The 19281-nt window shown below is 42.6% G+C and overlaps 1 protein-coding gene across 1 annotated transcript in view; it reads left to right on the top strand.

The window, feature by feature from the left end:
* PDIA5 (protein disulfide isomerase family A member 5) overlaps positions 1-19281 on the top strand; it is a 151004-nt gene that overhangs the window by 21722 nt on the left and 110001 nt on the right. The window contains exons 2-3 of the mRNA XM_075933121.1: positions 193-319; positions 4934-5021. Of these exons, the coding sequence (XP_075789236.1) occupies positions 193-319; positions 4934-5021 (215 nt within the window). The remainder of the gene's footprint in view (positions 1-192; positions 320-4933; positions 5022-19281) is intronic.

Here is a 19281-nt window from a genome sequence, read left to right on the forward strand (position 1 = left end):
ACTGGGGTTTTTGTTGCTTTTTTGTGTATCAAATTGTTGTTCAACTTTGCTTAAAGAACTAATTTATCTGAGGTTAGAACAGTTTGAAATGCCAAAAAAAAAAGTGGTTTGTTTTAGAAGTGCATGTCTGCATTTGTTTTTCATGCAAGCAGGGAAGTTTTCATTTACATTTCTAACTTCCTGCATCCTTAGGTAATCCTGCCAGCATGTCTATTTTCGGTGAAGATGTCTCCCCTCATAGAAAAAATTAGCGATCACAAGGATTTCAAGAAGCTTCTCAGGACACGGAATAACATATTGGCGCTCTATTCCAAATCTGGTGAGTTCTTGCTTTTGACTCTTGTTCTTTGTACCCGATGAACTCGATTGTCAGAACCTGGGCACTTATTTAGGTGCTTAAATGTGGACTCTCATGTTTAACCCCTCCATTTTTAAAAATCTTGGCCAGTGTCGTCATATTTTCCTGGACAGTGGTGAGCAAGTTTCTGGTGCTTGATATGTAATGGCAGTAATGCACTATTGTAGGTCAGTAGGTAGAGCAAAGGCCTGGGAATCAGGACTCCTGACTTCTGTTCCCAACTCTGTTGCTTATTCCTCTATGACCTTGGCAAAGACATTTCACTTCTGTATGGTTTTGTTTGCCATTGGCAGAAATGGTCACTATAATATCTATTAGACATGGGTATTTAGTAATGTGTCTGTCACCATAATAGACACAGACCAACTTGGTAGTGGTACATTGTAAGACTGAGTGAAGGAAAGTTTAGAATACAGAAATCCATTCATCTGTACTGGTTGCCACTTGTGTTAATTACCAGACTAGTAGGCCCCTTGTAATACTTCTCCATCGTATTACACCATATTACCTGTCCCTGTCAAATCTTTTCACTGCCTTCCACCCATCTTACTCAAACTCTCCATCCTCCCCTTAAGGATTTTTCATCTTGCTCTTATCTACCTTTTTATTCTTACTTCCTCTTGCTCCTTATACTGCTTTACTTCCCTTTCCTGTTCGGGACTTGTTTGTGCTGTTCCCTGCCCTTGGAACATTTTTCAGCTTCCTGGTATGCATTTTCTGAGTCTCTGCCATTCCCCTTAGTTAAAATCAACCTCTTCCCTGAATTCTCTTCTGCTGATCTTTTCACCAGAGGCGTCCCTGTGCAATCCAAAACTGAACTCTTGCTCTGTGTTTCTGTGTTATGAGACATTCATTACAAGTTATTTTGGACAGGTGTACTGTCTGGCGCTGTATGTCATAAAGTGCTGGGTATATTTATGGTGTCAGGTAAAAGAATCAGTGGTTTGATCCTTTGGTAAATGGAAAATACTTATTGTCATGGATATTATATTCTTTCGGCCAGCAAAGGTGAGAATTGCTGATTAACTGTGAGGTGAAGATCAAAAGTCTCCTTAATGCTGCTGCTGCTTCTCCTCCAGCCTTCCCCCAAGTACAGTAAGGACAAGCAAGCAGTCAAGAAATGCTGTTTTAATGTTAAATCTCTTTTGAACTGCATTTAGTGAGAGGGACTCGAATTCTGGTCTGGCACACTGGTGTAAATTTGGAGTAACCCTACTGACTTGAGTGGAGTTTGTCCACATTTACACTACTTCAGCTGAGAGCAGAATTTGAATCCTTAATATGGTGGCCCAGTATTCTGTTCCCAAAATAACCTTTTTTGATAGTATCCTCCTGTTTGCTAAAGTGCAGGTGCTTGTAGGGATTTCCAGGGTGGGGGGGGGATGATAAAATGGTTAAATTGGCACATGCACAATATGTGACTAGAAATATTAATGTTTGGTATAATGGGAAAGTGCTTACAGTTGACCAAAAATTTTTGTGGAACAGACACTGTGAAAATCATAAACGAGGGGTCTAACACCTTTCTGTTTGAAAAGAACCCTTTCAAAAGCTGAACAATACAGTTGCCTCTTTTTTTAAGGGATGATTTTTTTTTTAAGGCTTGCCATTGTTAGTGGTGGCTGCTTTCATTTTTAGTAGTACAACTGCAGCACTTTGCAAAGACACGTGTCAAATAAATGTCGCCCTATGGGTATCCTTCAAAATCATGTTCTCGCTATCTTTTTTTTTTTAAGTTTAATTGGTTGGATTTAACAGTGTAAAGCATTGCACTGGGAGCTGTCTGGGGGATTAACGTTTCCTAGAGTGGTGATCCTTATACACAGTTAAAATATCTCTTGCTTAGCTGCTGTCTTGTAAAAAGTGGTTGGACATGATTCTAATCCCAGATGTGCACCACACATCTGTGCTGAGATTCTGGCTAACTGTCAGTCATACTGCTGATCAGTGTTAAAATATCATGTGAGGTTCAAGAAAGTTCTACCTAGTATTCCTGGTACAGGTTGAACCTCTCTAGTCCAGAAACATCCATCATCCGGAATGATTTTATTTAGCCGGATGTCTGCTTTTTATGGGTGTGGGCAAGCTTCCCATGATCCCATAAAGCTTGTTTAGAGCAACCAGTCCTAGCTTTCGGTGTTCTGTGCTGCTGTTTAGCTCTAATTTATCCCTAAATGTCTTCTAACTGTGTAGTATGTAGTGGAAGTATTGGTAATGCTGCTAGACAATATTGACCTTCTGTGGTCCAGAAAATTCTCTTGTTTGGAGCTGGTCAGGTCCTGAGGTTGCTGGACTAGAGAGGTTCAACCTGTGCATGCAGGAAATTCATTGATCATGGGGGATGATCCCACTTCCAGTATCTGCTTATTCCGTGCTAACAGAGTGCCCACAGCCGTTGCTGCCATCCATGGAGTGAACCCCCTAACTAGTCTCTTCCAATATTTCCCAGGGAAATGCCTTTTTGACACTGGATTTGGAGATTGGGTATATTTAGGCTTGAAAGGATTAGTTCTGTATCGGCACATGTCAGTTAAGGAATGCAAAAATATATGATCAATAATAATTGCAATTTGCAGGTAGGCAAAGGAAGAAAAGTGCTGGTTTAGAACTTTAGAATGTGATTAAAGGATATTTACTTTGTATATTATGACATGTAATGTTGACTCGCTCCCTTTCCTCCCCCCATAATTTCATGCAACTGAGAAACGGAAATCCATTAAAAGTTTAAAAATGCTTTAAAATAAGCATGGATATTTATCGGCTGAAATTATATAAAAATTACAAATATAATTTGGCCAAGTCTAGACATGTTGTGTTCCAAACTGTGTGGAGCAAATGCCGGTCACGTGAGGTCAGTTTTAGACACTAGGGGTGTGTCTAGACTACAGGGTTTTGTCGACAAAAGTGGACTTTTGTCGACAAAACTAAACCTGCGTCTACACTACCGCTGAGTTCTGTCGACATAACGTCGACAGAACTCAGCAGTTTTGTCGATGCTGGTAAACCTCATTTTGCGAGGAATAACGCCTTTTGTTGACAGAGTTCTGTCGACAGAAGGCATTATTACATCTAAACTGTCCTTTGCGTCTACACTGCCATGTCGACAAAGCAGCTTGCTTTGTCGACAGAACTGAATGTAGTCTAGACGCTCTTTGTCGACAGAAGCTTTGTCGACAGTATGGGTACGTCTAGACTACAGGCTTTTGTCGACAGAAGCTTTGTCGACAGATACTGTCGACAAAGCTTCTGTCGACAAAGAGCGTCTAGACTACATTCAGTTCTGTCGACAAAGCAAGCTGCTTTGTCGACAAAACCCTGTAGTCTAGACACAACCCTAGATGCAATAACACCTTCTGTCGACAGAAGTCTGTCGACAAAAGACGTTATGCCTCGTAAAATGAGGTTTACCAGCGTCGACAAAACTGCTGAGTTCTGTCGACGTTATGTCGACAGAACTCAGCGGTAGTGTAGACGCAGTTATAGTTTTGTCAACAAAAGTCCACTTTTGTCGACAAAACCCTGTAGTTTAGACACACCCTATCTGTCAACACAACTTCTGTCGACAAAAGCCTGTAGTCTAGACGTACCCTAGGATAGTTTCCTTAGTTCTAATTCTGGTGAGAGACGTCCCCTACAGTGTAGCTTCATTGGACTCATGCTGCAGAGACATAGAGCTGGTATATGGAGACAGTCATTCCTCTTACTTAGATAACAAGGTTCCAGGTGCTTCATAAACATGGTAGATAGAACAAAAATGTTCTTTTTAAATCCATTTGGTAAGCAGAACAGGGATGTTAGTGTGTAGTCGTTTACGTGATTTACTGATAAGCCTGGGCTTATTGGTTAATCTTAACGACTACTTGCAACCTTCCACCACCCTTGCTGCCTCTGTATCAGAGCTGGCTCTCCATGCATTTCGGCTCCCGAAGAGCCGCTGCCTTGCTCTGCACTGCTGCCTCTGTCAGAGGCAGCAGGGAGTCAGTGCTTGCGGGGAGACGGCTTAAAAGTGCTTCTTAGACCTCCCCCCTTAACTTTCTTTTCTGATTATTGTTAATAACACTCTATACTTACAGTAGTGCTTTGGCGGTATTTTGAGCATCTCTTAATGTATCAGTTCTCCCAGTATAATTGTGAGTTAGCAAAGTGCTATTATCTCCATTGTACAGATGGAGAACTGAGGCACACAGTGACAAGTGACTTGCCAAAGGTCACACAGAAAATCTCTGATGGAGCAAGGGGTTGAATCTGTCTCCCAGATCCTTTACTAGTGTCCTAACCACTGGACCATCCTTCCAAGGCAAACCACTGAGTGCACAGCTGTAGGGAGAAGGAGGTAGGTCCGAATATGGAAGTCTGTAGGAGAATGCATGACGTACCCCCAGAAACGTAGGCAGTGGTGCACGCTGCAGGTATAAATGTTCAGGGGATGAGCATTCTTTTCAAAATACACAAACTTTACTGATTCCTCTTAGAAATGGGATCCTAGGAAGTATGTTCTCCCAATGCTTCATAGCAAAAGATTGGCATTGCTGTATGTGCTGATTGGATTAACACTGTTATTACTGTTGTTTTCAGCTACCGCTGCTGAAAGTCCACTCAGGTTACTGTCCGATGTGGCCCAAGCGGTGAAAGGACGAGGCACTATAGCCTGGATAGATTGTGGGTATGTGATATGTTTTCTTTTTCCCCTTCCTCGCCAGCCTTATTTTGGTACTGCTGATTTACCTCTTGGAAGGCACTTCGTCATGAAGGGTAACCCTGGAATTGGAGTGGGCGTATCTTTGACCCACCTCACTGGTCTTTTTTTAGGAAGTCCTTGATTAAGTTTGTAGCTAGTTCCTCTCTGCCAGCATGTTCTTTTGTCATGAGCTGGGGACCCTGGAGCATAAGAGATGTGAATGACTAATTGATTATCAATAAGCAAATGCTTATGGGATAGTCGACTAGTCGCTACCCCCCACCTTGCTGTCTCTATCAGAAAGAGACAGCAAGTGGCGGGGAGGGAGGGAGAAGTCCCCAGCTGGCCCGGGCTGCATGTGGCATTTCAAAGCGGCAGCACTGTGTGGAGCCCAGGGTCAACTGGGGACTCCCCCACTGACTCCAGCCTCCATGCAGCGCTGCCGCTTTGAAACAATGTGTGGAGCAGAGGGCCAGCGGAGGACTGCTTGAGTCTCCCGCTGGTCCTGTGCTCCCCACAGTGCTTTCGCCTTTGAAGAGTAGCATCGGCCTTGGAGCGGAGGCTCCCTATCAACTAATCGAATAGTCGATGCAAATTTCATTGACTATTGGACTAGCCAATTAATCTCAATTTAACATCCCTATGGAGCATGTTGTCTCTTGTTGTGCTTCCCCTACCCTCCTCAGAAGGGAATTCAGCATGAAAGCTCTCTTCTCCTCCCTCCTTGGATCTTCATGGAAGAGATTTCAACACACATGACTCTGTCAGATGGGGGAGAGATTGGAATGTTCTTACAGACAGCGCATACTTACCCACCGTGCTCCATGGCTGGGAAACTAGAGCTTAGGCTATTGGGCTGGATGAGAGCAGCAGACTGAATAGGGGATAGAAGTGGTGTCCCTGGCCTCTGTTCGTCAGAGGCTGGAGAAGGATGGCACAAATCGCTGATCATTGTCTTCGGTCCACCCTCTCTGGGGCACCTGGTGCTAGCCACTGTCGGCAGACAGGCTATTGGGCTAGATGGACCTTTGGTCTGACCCAGTACGGCCGTTTTTATGTTCTTAGGTACTGAAGGGATGTTACATGGGCAGCAGTGAACAGGGGAACCTGCTTATGGTTGAAACAGAACTTGCAGGGGTGCAATTCACCCCTGTGCGGAGTAGGGATGTAAAATCCTATTTAATTAGTTATCTGGTTTAACCATAAGCAGTAAGTATAGCCCTGTAAGGGCGGTGTTTACCAGTTAACCATTCACATCCCTCGTGCAGAGGGACACCCCCAAGCCCATGCAACCACGGCGTATTGAGAGTAACATAACGCTGAAAAAATATACAAATGATGCAATCTTTGGACAACTGTTTGGCTTGGATGGCACCTCCTCTTAATTGTCTTTCACAAGAAGATGTATTCTAGAAACTTGCTCTCTGGCTGGTTGTTTTGGGGCAGTTCTCTGTGCCACATTTGGAAAACTTTTTTTTTTTAAAGTAGTCACTTAATTGTGAGGTTTGGCTGGAGGATCTGAAAGCCTCTGCCGTGGTTCTGTTCTTTGGCACTGACAATAGCACAGCTCACGTGGTTTTAGTTTTCATATCCTGGTGTGTGTTTTCTGTCTCTGCATCTTGAAACCTGTGCTTTCCTGCTTGTTTTTGACAGTGCTCTGTTCTTAGAAGGGAATAGGTTGCTGGCTACCTTTCTAGAAACTGATATGCTATTGTAGAAGTAGCTGTACCATGGTTAGATTTAGGTAATCTATACACTTAAAAGGTTTTTTTCTAAAATTGCATTTTTGAGTCGAGGCACTTCTTTTCTTAGAAAACAGTGACCCACGGTAAAAGTAATTGGTTCTCCAAAGGTAATTAATAATTTTGGTACCCTGTCGCCTCTAACGATATCGTAACTAAGAGAGGTCATGTTTTCCCTTTTGCCTACATTTTTGTTCTGTCGGGCCAGTCCAAACAAAAGTTGTGTCATCCTTCCAGCAGATGGAGACGGTGGTTGAGATGGCGAGCTAGTATTGGATAGCTTCATTGGAGTCAGGGGATCTGTAGCTGTCTCCAACCTGATTCAGCAAATAGACTGTGAAGAAGAACATGTAGTGGTGAAATGTGGCTTATCTCTGAGGTCCCGTGTCCTGCCAAAACGTGTCGGTGACAACTAAAAATTCACAGGCACTAAAGTCTAGTGAATAGGCCACTGGACAAGAAGTGAGGAGACCTGGGTTCTTTTCTCATCTTTCTCAGACCTTGGGCAAGTCTATTTCCCTTCTCACCCTGTCTCTTCCTTTCCTGTCTTAGGTTGTCACTGGGGTCAGACTCACTGTGGGGGTGGGTGCAGCCCATAGCACATTGTGCCTCCATCTTGATTGGAATCTCTAGGTCGGGGAGGGAAAAATACAGCCCGTGGGCCAGATCCAGCCTGCCAAGCCTCTCGACCCGGCCAGTGGTAGCCTCAGACAGGCTCCCTGTCTGCCCTGTCCCTGCATGTTGCTTAGAGCAGCTTTCTGGAGGCTGCGGGCCTGGGGGAAGAGGTTTCCAGCCAGTGAGAGCTGCCTGTTTGCAGGACAGGCAGCGTGCAAAGTACCCCTCCCCTCTGTGAGCTTGCAGTGTCCAGAGCCACACATGGTCTCTGCAGATAGTGTAGGGACATAGAAGGCAGGGACCCTGGCTGAGGAACCAGCTGAGCTGGCTGCACAGCTAAGAGCCTCCCAGCCAAAGCTTGCCTTTGGCACTCCGGCCCCTCCTTCACCCAAACCTCTGCCTCCCTCTGACACCCTTATCCCATGTAACCTAAACCCTCTGCACCTGTTCTCTTGCAATACTATCTGCTCCCAGACCCTACACCCCCTGCTTCAGGTCACTAACCCCTCCCAGACCTTGCACCACAATCTCCTACCCCGGTCACAACCCAAATCCCTGCACCTCCTCCTGTACTTCTGCCCTAGGTCACAACCCCCTCCCAGAGCCTGCACCCCAGTTTCCTACCCCAGGTCACATTCACCCACCCCTCCTCTTGCATTTCAAGCTCCCTTCTGCTCTCAACCACCATCCCAGATCCCTGCACCTTCTCCATTAACAAGATCATGGAAGAGTGTGGCTCTTGACCACTTAAAAATTCTAGGAGTGCCTCCCCCCCATTTAAAATTATTGCCCACTCCTGCTCCAAGTGTTACTGTAATACAGATTATAATAATCATAAACTTTGGTGCACATTTTAGCATGACCTCAGGGAGAAATATTCAGTATTCAGGGTCCTATTCTAGTGGGATCAGAATCTGGCTTTTAATTTCCTGGTGGTGCGATGGAGGGAGGAAACAACATTTTGATCTCTGTAATGCAGAGAGTTCTATTGACCTTAAAGCTAATGTCTTCCTCCCTCTGCTTTCCTTCCAAAAGGCTGTTATCTAAAATAAACTTCCTTTATGAGTTACAAGGAATACACTTTAAAATCTCTTCCAGTTAATACTTTAATTTACGTGCCACACATTATAAAGTACAGTGCGTTACATCAGGTCAGAACAGAGTTCTTTCACATATAACGTTAAGCCACATCACCAAAATGAGGCAGGCAAGTATTCTTCCCAGATAAGTGAATTGACTTGCTGAAAATTGTGCCGTAAATCACTGGCAAAGCTGGGAATAGATCTACTGACTTCAAGATTGCTCCTTTAACCGCAGATAATGCTGTGACAAACAGTAATGGAGTATGCTAACCAGGGAGACCATGTTGCAAACACGATGCTGGTGGTAATCCATCAGAGGGCTGAGTGACATGAATGTTCAGGGGGTTTGGTTTGGGAAAAGATCTGAAAAACTTGGGTGCTTTTCCCAAATATAAATCAGAATTTTCAGAGGTCTCTTTTCCTGCCCCCTCGTTCAGTGTGATTTCTTAAGAGACAGATGAACCAGCTGAGAGCGAGAGATAGCGTGAGGTAAGGCCAGGTGTCTTGAGAGTAGCTAGGGAGTTCTGTTTCAGGTCCAAAATGATTTGGTGGTGAGTCAAGTTTTGTTTGGTGGTTGATTGTTTTAAAGCCAGGAAGAGCCTTCTGAACGAATATATTGATAGAGGATGGGGTGTTATTTTTTTGCTTTAGAAAGGTTTTCCAACCCCCTTTCTGCAAGAGACTGCGAACGACCACTAGCTCCCCCCATTCCTGCCACAAAAAGGTGGCAGTAGCACCTTTTGTCACCGATCCCAAAGGCCTGTTTGCAGGAGCACTGAACAGCTGAGTCCTACCAGAGCTACTCAGGATACTCCTCCATTGCAGATTTTCTGTGATGCTTATTTGTGTTCTCGGCACCGAAACAACAAAGGCACAGATGTAGGGATATTTACAGTACAGGCTCAATTTATTTTACAAATATTGATGAGAAATGGTTTGTTTGGCAGCAGTATTCTCCGCTCCCTTAAGCAGAGAATTTTGGCTGTACTATGCATGCCCTGTTGTTGCGAGCTCCCTTTGCTTTCAGATATCTGCCTTGGTGAGGCTGGCATTCATGCAGAGATGTAATTGCTGCTTTCGGCTCAGCTCCCGTATGGCGACAACAGCCTTACCACTTTTATTGGCTGTGTTCACTGCTTTCTCAAGGTTCAGTGGTTTTTGCTCCTTTTTGCAGAAGACAGCAAGAGCATGTTGCTGCACCAAAAGGGCTTGGTATTGTTGCTGAGCTCCAGCTGGGCTGTCTCTTGATGCATAAAATAAAGAGGAAGATGCAGGCCTGGCCACCAGAAGTATTCACCCTAAATAGCCTATTTACATGTAAACAACTTTCCCATTCCTGAGTTTTCATGAGTGGAGCAAGAGGTTTGTCTTGAGCTCTCTGGTCCGGTTTTGATGAAAGTAGAGCAGGCTCTGGAAAGCCAGGAAGACTTGGTTGTGCATAGGTGCTGGGATCAAAATCGGTCTCTTGTCCACCTGCTTAGAATGGAGAAAAGCTACTGCTTGGTTGGTAGAAGCTATTACAAGGATAGCAGAGCTCCTCTGGAATTGATGTGACTGGCTTACCTGTGATGCTTTGCACCCAGTTCTGCAAGGTGCTGAGTGTCTTCCTGTGCCAGGTCACTGGGATGTATTCATGTACATAAGTGCCCTGCTCTGGAGCAGTAGCGGGCAACCTGCGACCAGAGGGCCGCATGAGGCTCATCAGGGTTCTGTATGTGGCCCATGAGACGTTTTGTTTACCGTTGCCCAAGCGCAGGGTTGCTAGGTTGCTCTGTTTTCAATCTGGATAGCTTTTTTTTCCCTACCAGTATTACTTAAGTGACATGCAGGGAAAGCAAGGGCACGTGAAGTGAGGTTTGTGTCGATTGCACACAACTTTGTGAGAGCCATGTGCTCCCTCTGTGTCCAATCAAAGCGCTGATATGGTCCAATCAAAGCGCTGATAAGTCTCGGCTTGACAAAGCCCTGGCCGGGTTGATTTAGTTGGAATTGGTCCTGCCTAGAGCAGGGGGCTGGACTTGACGACATTCTGAGGTCTCTTCCAGTTCTATGATTCTATGTTCACTCGGCGCACACTGCAAATTTTGGGTATGTAAAGAAACCAGCAAAACTACCTCATCCTGGGAGACCATTTTGGTTTTGACAACTTTGTTGCAGTCCACTTACTAGCCTAGGTTGCCCATTGCTACTCTGCATCCTTTTTGCACTTTGCGGCATAAGGCCTTTTTTCAGCAGCTAGATTTGAAGTGATTCATATTGACTAAAGCCCTGGCAGAAAAGAACTGACCACTACTAAGGAGGAGCTGGTGGAATTGATAAAAATATCAAACTGAGGACTCTTTATTCCAATCTGAGGTACTGTAGGTAGCTCTGTACATAATGAAACATGAAGCAGTTCAATTATGAATTAAAGAACCGCAAACGATGTGACAAAAATACTTACACTTTATTTCAGCCTTTCCATGTTTTAATTAGGAAGCCCTCACTGAGGCGTTTGATGTTGAATGAATTGCAGCCTGTGAGATGTCAGAATATTGAATTAATAATGTCTAGCAAGATGCAATTGTACACATGACATCTACTTTTTGCTGCTCTCTGTTTAAACAGAATGTTCCCATTATGTATTTCAAGATCTAGTGCATCAGGTCTGGATTAGAAACCAAAAGCGAACTACATGAGGATCCATTAAATCTTCATATAGTGAAAGCTGCTGGCAAGATAAGGTTTTTATTTTTTTATTTTTATGAACTGCTCTGGTTTGGGTTATCGCTCTCCAAGAGAGAGACCGTAAACAAAAACTGAGACTTGGGTAGTATAGTCTAATAGCTAGAGCAGGGAACTGGACGTCTGGACTTACATTTTATCCATGGGGACAGAGTTCATATTCACACTCTGGCATAATCCCTTATGGATCCAATCCTATATTTCTCATCCAGGCAAAAGTCCCATGGGAGTCAACTTGAATTTTCACTTAAGGAATGACTATGGTATCAGCAACACTGACGCCTCAAACTCTTACAAACAAGAAAAGAGGAAATTAAGTAAAATCTTTTAAAAAAATCAAACAAAACAAAAAAAGCCAAGCTCCAAATGTTATGCTTATAAGAAGCACATGGGATCTTTATAGGGGGAAAGGCAATATTCCGAGTTTATTGAGAATACAATGGCAAAGCAGTTAGCATATGCGCACCGCGCTTTCTCTCTGTGTATCTGTCTCTGTCTTTCTCTCTTGTTTGTGGATTGATTAAGGACCGAAAATTCTGGATCGATGCTTTAGTGTTGGCAGGACATTCCTGCTTTTAAGGAAAAACCGTTTTTTATAATAGTTTTTTTAAATTGGGATTAGTGGGTTTTGTATTATGCGGTTTTTTTTAATGGATGTTTGTTATTTTTAGGGGTTTTTTGCTTTGTTTTGTTATGCTAAGCTGGTTTTGATTATACATATTTTGTTTTAAGTGATAGGTGCTTGCTTTTTTTTTTTTTTAAAGCTAATTGTTTACATTTTGATGGAGATATACAGCAATTTTTTGGTGCTTCTTCGTTTGTCTCTGGCTCTTTTTTAAGAACATTTGGCCTTCACACTTATTTATTAAGGCACACATTCTTCAGATGCACAAAACAGGATTGATTTCTCTGTTACAGAAAAGCAACCTTTGTTACAGAGAAGTCATATGCACATTCAAATGAGGACATTAATTTACAGTTTAAAAAACCATTCATTATACCCTTTACTTATTTTATAGTACTAATTTTAAAACTTAAAACAAAATTATAAACAATTATTTTTGCTTTAAAATTAGCTTTAAACACCGTATTCTGGCTGGTGCACTTTTACCAATAATAAAGTAAAGGTCCTTTCTGCTTTCAAAAAAGTGGCTGGCAAAGTACACTAAGGCACATTACTTACAATAAAGCTACATTTTAGCTATATGGCTACACACAACCCTGTCCCAAGCAGTGTTGTGACTTTGAAAATGGGCAAGTGCAAAGGACTCCATCAAGTCCACCATGAACTTCGCTATCACTGTTAATTGTATGTGTGAAAATCTCTGATGTTACCCTGTTTGGTGTCAGTATGACACTCCTAAGATAGATGAAAAGATAGAAGGGGGGAATTGTGTAAGAATGTTTGCAGATTACCTTTTAGGCCACTAGTACAGTGGCTAAATGTAGGCCTGCCACAGTCTTTGAGAAGCCTGGGGCGTTTTGAACTTGTGGTTGTCCTGGCCTGTTTGTAGAACTTGATATTTGAATTTGGTATCCCTGTCTGATCTAGCTGGAATCCCAGGAATTTGTCTGCTGCTCTGTGATAACACTTTGGGTTTAGTAGCATTTTCCCGATTATGGAAATTGCTTTTAAAAACCAAACCAAAACAAGTGCATATTTCTTTGGCTTTGAGTAATTAATCCTTCATCAAACACACATGCTTCCTTTTAATGTAGGTCCCAAACAGAAACAAAGCTGTTTGTGTGGGTCCCATCTGCTGTCACAGTCCATGTGCTCAGCTTTAGCACATCCAGACTGTTTGCAAGTAAGGGAAATGCCATCTGGCCTAAGATGTCTTGCTCTTAGGATGGTCTTAATTCCACCTTCCTGCTTCCATGTCCTATATCTCAATTCCATCTGCCTCCTCCAGAAATGAGTGTGGGTGGCTGATGAATTCCTTTGTAGATGTTACCTTCTGGTATCTTACAATATTTGTTAGCTGTTGGGTGACTTAATTCTGCCTGAGTTTCCTGTTTCGTGATCTTTTGAACACAGAATTTTTTTGTTGCATCTGTAGTAAAGTACCCTGTTGAATTACTTGGTATGGAAGAGAGGAGCTTTTAAAACGACGATGATGTTACAATTAGGATTAAGAGTCATAAACCCATTTCATTTTTTGTGAGTGAAGGTGGAAATAAGAGCTGGTCAAAAATGGGATGCATGTGTATTTTATATATTAACTGCAGTTTTCTACAAGTTTGTTTATTTGTGTGTGGGGGGCGAGATATTGAAATTATAATGAGAAACTTTAACGTTGCAAATTTCAGAACTTTTCCTGGGGCTGGCAAAGAGAGAAAAGAGAAGAACACATTTATACAGGGCCTTGCATATAGGTGGATTGCAAAGCACTTTATTTCTTTGCTTCTGGTGAAGATTAGCCGAGTGTCTGGGGCAAAAGCCAGTAACTGTGCAGAGGAGGATAGCAAGTAAACATTACAGGACAGTTAGGAGAGGAAGAGAAGAATACAAATATCTGAAGCTATTGATGGGATTTACACTAGAATCACAGTTGCTGGCATAACTGTGTGTACTAATAGGTTTTTGCAGGAATATCTGTGTTGTCTAGGGATTTTACCTCATTGCATAGACCTATGTTGGTAATGTAGACCTAGCCTTATGCAATCACCCATATTAGAATTTGGCCAGGGTGCTGGTGAGAAATTTCTGACCACTGTGCTAGTGCATAGGATTCTAATAGGTCCAAGTAGGGCTTCAGTTTGAAATACTATTGGAGAGATGATCTCCTATATCATAACATATGAAATAGGGGGCACCAAATTAAATTAATAGGTAGCAGGTTTAAAACAAACAAAAACATTTTTCTTCATGCAACACACAGTCAACCTGTGGAATCCTTGCCAGAGTAGGTTATGAAGATCAGGACTTTAACAGGGTTCAAAAAAGAGTTAGATACATTCATGGAGGTTAGGTCCATAAATGACTATTAGCCAGGATGGGTAGGAATGGTGTCCCTAGACTCTCTCGGGCTGGAAATGGATGACAGGAGAGGGATCACTTATAGAATCGTAAAATACAAGAACTGGAAGAGACCTTGAGAGGTTATTGGAGTCCAGTCCCCTGCCCTCACAGCAGGACCAAGCACTGTCTAGACCAGTGGTCCCCAACCATTTGAGGTGGCCGTTCGCCCAGGGGCGTGGCCGTTCGCCCGCTGGGCGCCACGGGGCGGGGACACTTGCGTGCCCAGGGGCGGGGCCCCCCCATAGCCGTGTGCCCGTGGGCGGCCCCCCCCCCCGCCGCGCGCCTGGGGCCGGCGCGCCCCCCCGCCAAGCGCCGCGCGCCCAGGGCCGGCGCCCCCCCCGCCAAGCACCGCGCGCCCAGAGCGCGGTCGGCCAATCCGCAGCGCTCCCGGTGCCGGCGCTCACCATGCGCCATGTGCCCGGGGCCAAGCCAGCCCCGAGCACTTGGCGGGCGCATACAAATGCCCCCGCGGGCGCCATAGCGCCCGCAGGCACCGTGTTGAGGACAACGGGTCTAGACCATCCCTGATAGATGTCTATCTAACCTGTTCTTGAATATCTCCAGAGATGGAGATTCCACAACCTCCCTAGGCAATTTTATTCCAGTGTTTAACCTGACAGGAAGTTTTTCCTAATGTCCAACCTAAACCTCGCTTGCTGCAGTTTAAGCCCATTGCGTCTTGTCCCATTATCAGATGCCAAGGGGAAAATTTTTCTCCCTCCTCCTTGACACCCTTTTAGATACTTGAAAACTGCTATCATGTCCCCTCTCACTCTTCTCCTTTCCAAAGTAAACAAGCCCAATTATTTCAGTCTTCCCTCATAGGCCATGTTCTTTAGACCTTCAATCATTCTTGTTGTTCTTCTGTGGACCCTTTCCATTTTCTCCACATCTTTCCTGAAATGTGGTGCCCATAACTGGACATAATACTCCAACTGAGGCCTAATCAGTGCAGAGTAGAGCGGAAGAATGACTTCTTGTGCCTTGCTCACAACACTCTGGTTAATGCATCCCAGAATCGTGTTTGCTTCTTTTTTTGGGGGGTAGGGTGGCAACAGTGTCACACTGTTGCCTCACATTTAGCTTGTGGTCCACTATGACCCCTATATCCCTTTCTGCAGTACTCCTTCCTAGACAGTCTCCTTCCTAGACACTTGATGATTCCCTGTTTTGTTCACTTCCTCTTGGGTATCTAGCATTGGCTGCTGTCAGAAGACAGGATACTGGGCTAGATGGACCTTTGGTCTGACCCAGTGTGGCCATTCTTATGTTTTCATGTTCCTAAATCATGCCAAGGCTGTAGGTAAACAACTCAGGGGTAAGGGTTAGCAATGTGTATTAAAGCATGTAAGGGAGCCGCTAATCAACTTAAAAGCTGAGTTGGCTTTTTTCATAGCTATTTTAACCTGTGTTAGCTTCTGTGGGTTGGCTAACACAGCTTAAAAACACTAATTCTATTAACAGTGTAGACTTACCTGTATTGCCTCTGCTCCCTACCTGACCCACTGTAAATATTTCCCACTCGTGGGGAATAATTTTCTTACAGTGAAGCTAACTATTTTATAATTATAATAGTCCTTTAGGGTGGGGAAAGGAGCAGGCTTATCAGGGAGCTTCAGCCTGGTGAGTAGGCTTAGCCTTTGGTTACTAGATGCAAAACACTTCAAGCCCTGATATGTTACATTAGTTCAGAAGAATTATGGCAGCATCTAACTGGAGACTGTTGGAATGCATGCACAGCGTTTGGATAGTGCATTCAACTTTCTCTTTTGTTTCCTGATTTCCTGAATTGCTGATTAACTGTGAAATGTTAATATTAATGTTACTAGCTAAGAATTAATTAACTCTGCTTCCAACAGATTTCTCTGAAGTTACTGCAGATAGGCAGTGAGTCTCTTACTCTTAAGTGGGATCCTGAAACAAAATTCAAAAATGATTTTGAATAGTCATTCTTCTCAGTCTGTTATTCAGTTAATCATTTGTTTTTTTCCAGCAAGGATGCAGATCCAGTTCCAAGTTAACAAAAAAGCTAAGACTGACCACACTTAGAATCAGCACTGTCAATCTTGGAGTAAGCGACACTGAATTCACTGGCACTTCTGTTTTGTGAGAAAACAAGCATAGGATGGGGTTCCCTTGGGAAACCTGAATTTTGCTGAAGTAAAATAGGGAATAGATTTATGGCATCACCATTATGGTCTGTGGACATGATGTTCTAAAATAAGGGGCATGTTTTATGTAATATAAAATAAGAAAATGATACTTGATGGCAACTGGTAACTCTACATTTCTCTTTACTGCAGCTTTCTGTATTGTATACTTGGGTGATAGATTTTAAACTTAGCTAATCCTTATGGCTTGTTTAATTAGTTGTTACATTTTATTTTTCCTAGAAACATCCACCATAGCAAACAGCTTGGGAATTGACTTGTTAAATCACACTTATACTACAAGACACAGAGAAAGTTTTGAAGAATGATGTATTGCAAAGAGAATTATTTAAGTTACTAACCAATTGATCCATGTTATTCTTCAGACATAGCCACATCATTTTCTCCCCATAAGCCGTTTTCCTTATGTTGTTTCATTCTTGCAGTTAGGTCCTACATCATCATCTTCCACAGGTTACGCTTGACATGTTTTCCTTTTTTACCCATGAAAGAATTTCTTCTGAGTATTCCCAGATGAGGGCTCTCTTATACCCAGAAGCCACGGCAGTTTTTCTGTGGCCAAAGAGTGGAGGAATAAATTGTTCCTTTTTTCTTTTCAGTCCACTCCATTGTTCTTTCTATGCTGCCTCTGTCTTTTCCTATGTATTGCCTCTGCCTCTAAGACAATGTCTTAACTAACTCTACTGTGCTTGGCCTAGGTCCACCACCACAAAAGTACAGAACAAAAACAATCCTATCCAACCTGTGTCTCTTTGCACATGTTACTTTAGTCTGCTGCGAAACAGAAAGTGAAAGCCCAGAACTTTTAAGAAGCAAGAGCTAGACAGTCACTAGAACCATTATTTTATTTTTATGAGACTGTCAGTGTAGGGGTAGCATTTTTGTGATGAGATTTAATTATAACTGTTATTTTTAAATGAGAAACGAAGTATTTTATTGATTTTAAAAAATCCAATTTAAATACAAATCCTGTTTTTAATATTTAAAATAATTATTGATTTTTTTTATCCACCCTGGCTTCTATATATATATATCTGTGAGATATTTCTAAGAAGTATTTCATATATATTTAATTCTAGTGTGAATTCAAAATAATTATTGATTTTTTTTTATCCACCCTGGCTTCTATATATATATCTGTGAGATATTTCTAAGAAGTATTTCATATATATTTAATTCTAGTGTGAATTCAAAATAATTATTGATTTATTTATTTTTATCCACCCTGGCTTCTATATATATCTGTGAGATATTTCTAAGAAGTATTTCATATATATTTAATTCTAGTGTGAATTCAGAGGTACACTTGTAGCCTGCTATTGAGTCACAGGGGTGTTATCATAATTTGGAATCTCCTAGTCCAAGGCTACTCAACTTTGGAAGCTCCGGGGGCCACAATGATACTCACAGCACATTCTGAGGGCCACAACTTAAGTAAGATTGCATATACATGCAAATATATGCAAATAGCTTTAGGCAAGACTTAGGCAAGACTACACAACATGCAGGCCCCATTTAGGTCAGTTCTGCTGATATTAATAAAATGCAATATTTACTTGATTTCCGCCCATATGACAGCACTTTTAATGAGTAATGACAGTCCAGGAGTTTAACTACTAAAATGCATTTCAACAGAAAACCACTATATTGACTACTTTTTTTGGTTTTTTTGCTCCCACCAGCGGGCTGCACATTGAGCCCTGTGTAAACCCAGAATGCACTGCGGGCCGTAAATAAATGGTCTGCAGGCCGCATGCGGCCCGCGGGCCTCATGTTGAGTAGCCCTATCCTAGGCCAAGATCCCACAATTTAGATGGAGTCTTGTAAAGTCTGTGATAATGAGAGGGGGCTTTAACAAAAAAAAAAAAAAAAGAACGTGCAACTTGCTTGCTTTCCGCACAGGCTTTGGTAGCTTTTTTTAATCTGTACATTCTATTTTGATGTGGATTCGTGTATTCCTGTCTTATTTTATTAATTTTGAATGCCATGGAAAATACAATTCATTATAGCTTTGACTTTTTGCAAAGCTGGAAGATCATGGTGCACAATGGTTCTTTTCCTGTGCTTGATTATTGATGTCTGTGGATACTGGCATTCGTTTTAATTTGGGGTGTTTGTGTTTTTTTGGTTTAAGATACTTTTGCTGTTCATGATATAATTTCCTGTGCTTCAGTTTTGGAAAATGTCACCCTCCTCTAGTTTTGTTTGTATATAGGTTTTTTGGCACTCTAATTGGCTAGCAGCTAGATAGAATCATTTTTATGGGAAGACTTGGGGTGCTGGTTTTCTACAGCACAAATTGTTGCTTCTCCCATTCTCATCACGTTTCAGGGAAATGTTCAGAATACGGAACTATGTAACATTGTGGATTTCTGATGGATGAGTTTTGCTGTGTTTTGGATGAGCCCAAAAATCCACATGAGACCCTGGATTCTTGTTGATTTGCTAATCCCTTTTCTTATTTACTTCCTATTTTTCTTTTTAGTTCAAATCTCCCTGCCCCCCAAATTAAATAAAATCTAACTCTTCAACCATTGCCTGACTCAATGCTTGATTTCTGTCTGTTACAAGCAAAACTGTTGTTCTCCCTTCTCTTGTAAATTCATTTCCATGAGAAATGCAGCATCACACTTACAGCAAATATTATTTATGGTTAAGGAATGAGCCCTTTGATTTTTAAGCTTGCCGTGTTTAAAATTTTATCTCTGTTTTGCTGTCTGGGTCCTTGTCTATTCCGTTCCATGTAAGTTCTTATGCTACTCTCGTTGTGACAGTATCTGAGTGCCTGTCCAAGTTGAGAGCGATGTATGTGCTTTCTGTCTGAGTGGATGTAAACCATTATCATCCGGTGTCTGCTTAGCACAGCTCTTGGAGTATAAGAGGGCTCTG

Source organism: Pelodiscus sinensis, chromosome 7 (genome assembly GCF_049634645.1).
Source record: "Pelodiscus sinensis isolate JC-2024 chromosome 7, ASM4963464v1, whole genome shotgun sequence".
Taxonomy (NCBI): domain Eukaryota; kingdom Metazoa; phylum Chordata; order Testudines; family Trionychidae; genus Pelodiscus; species Pelodiscus sinensis.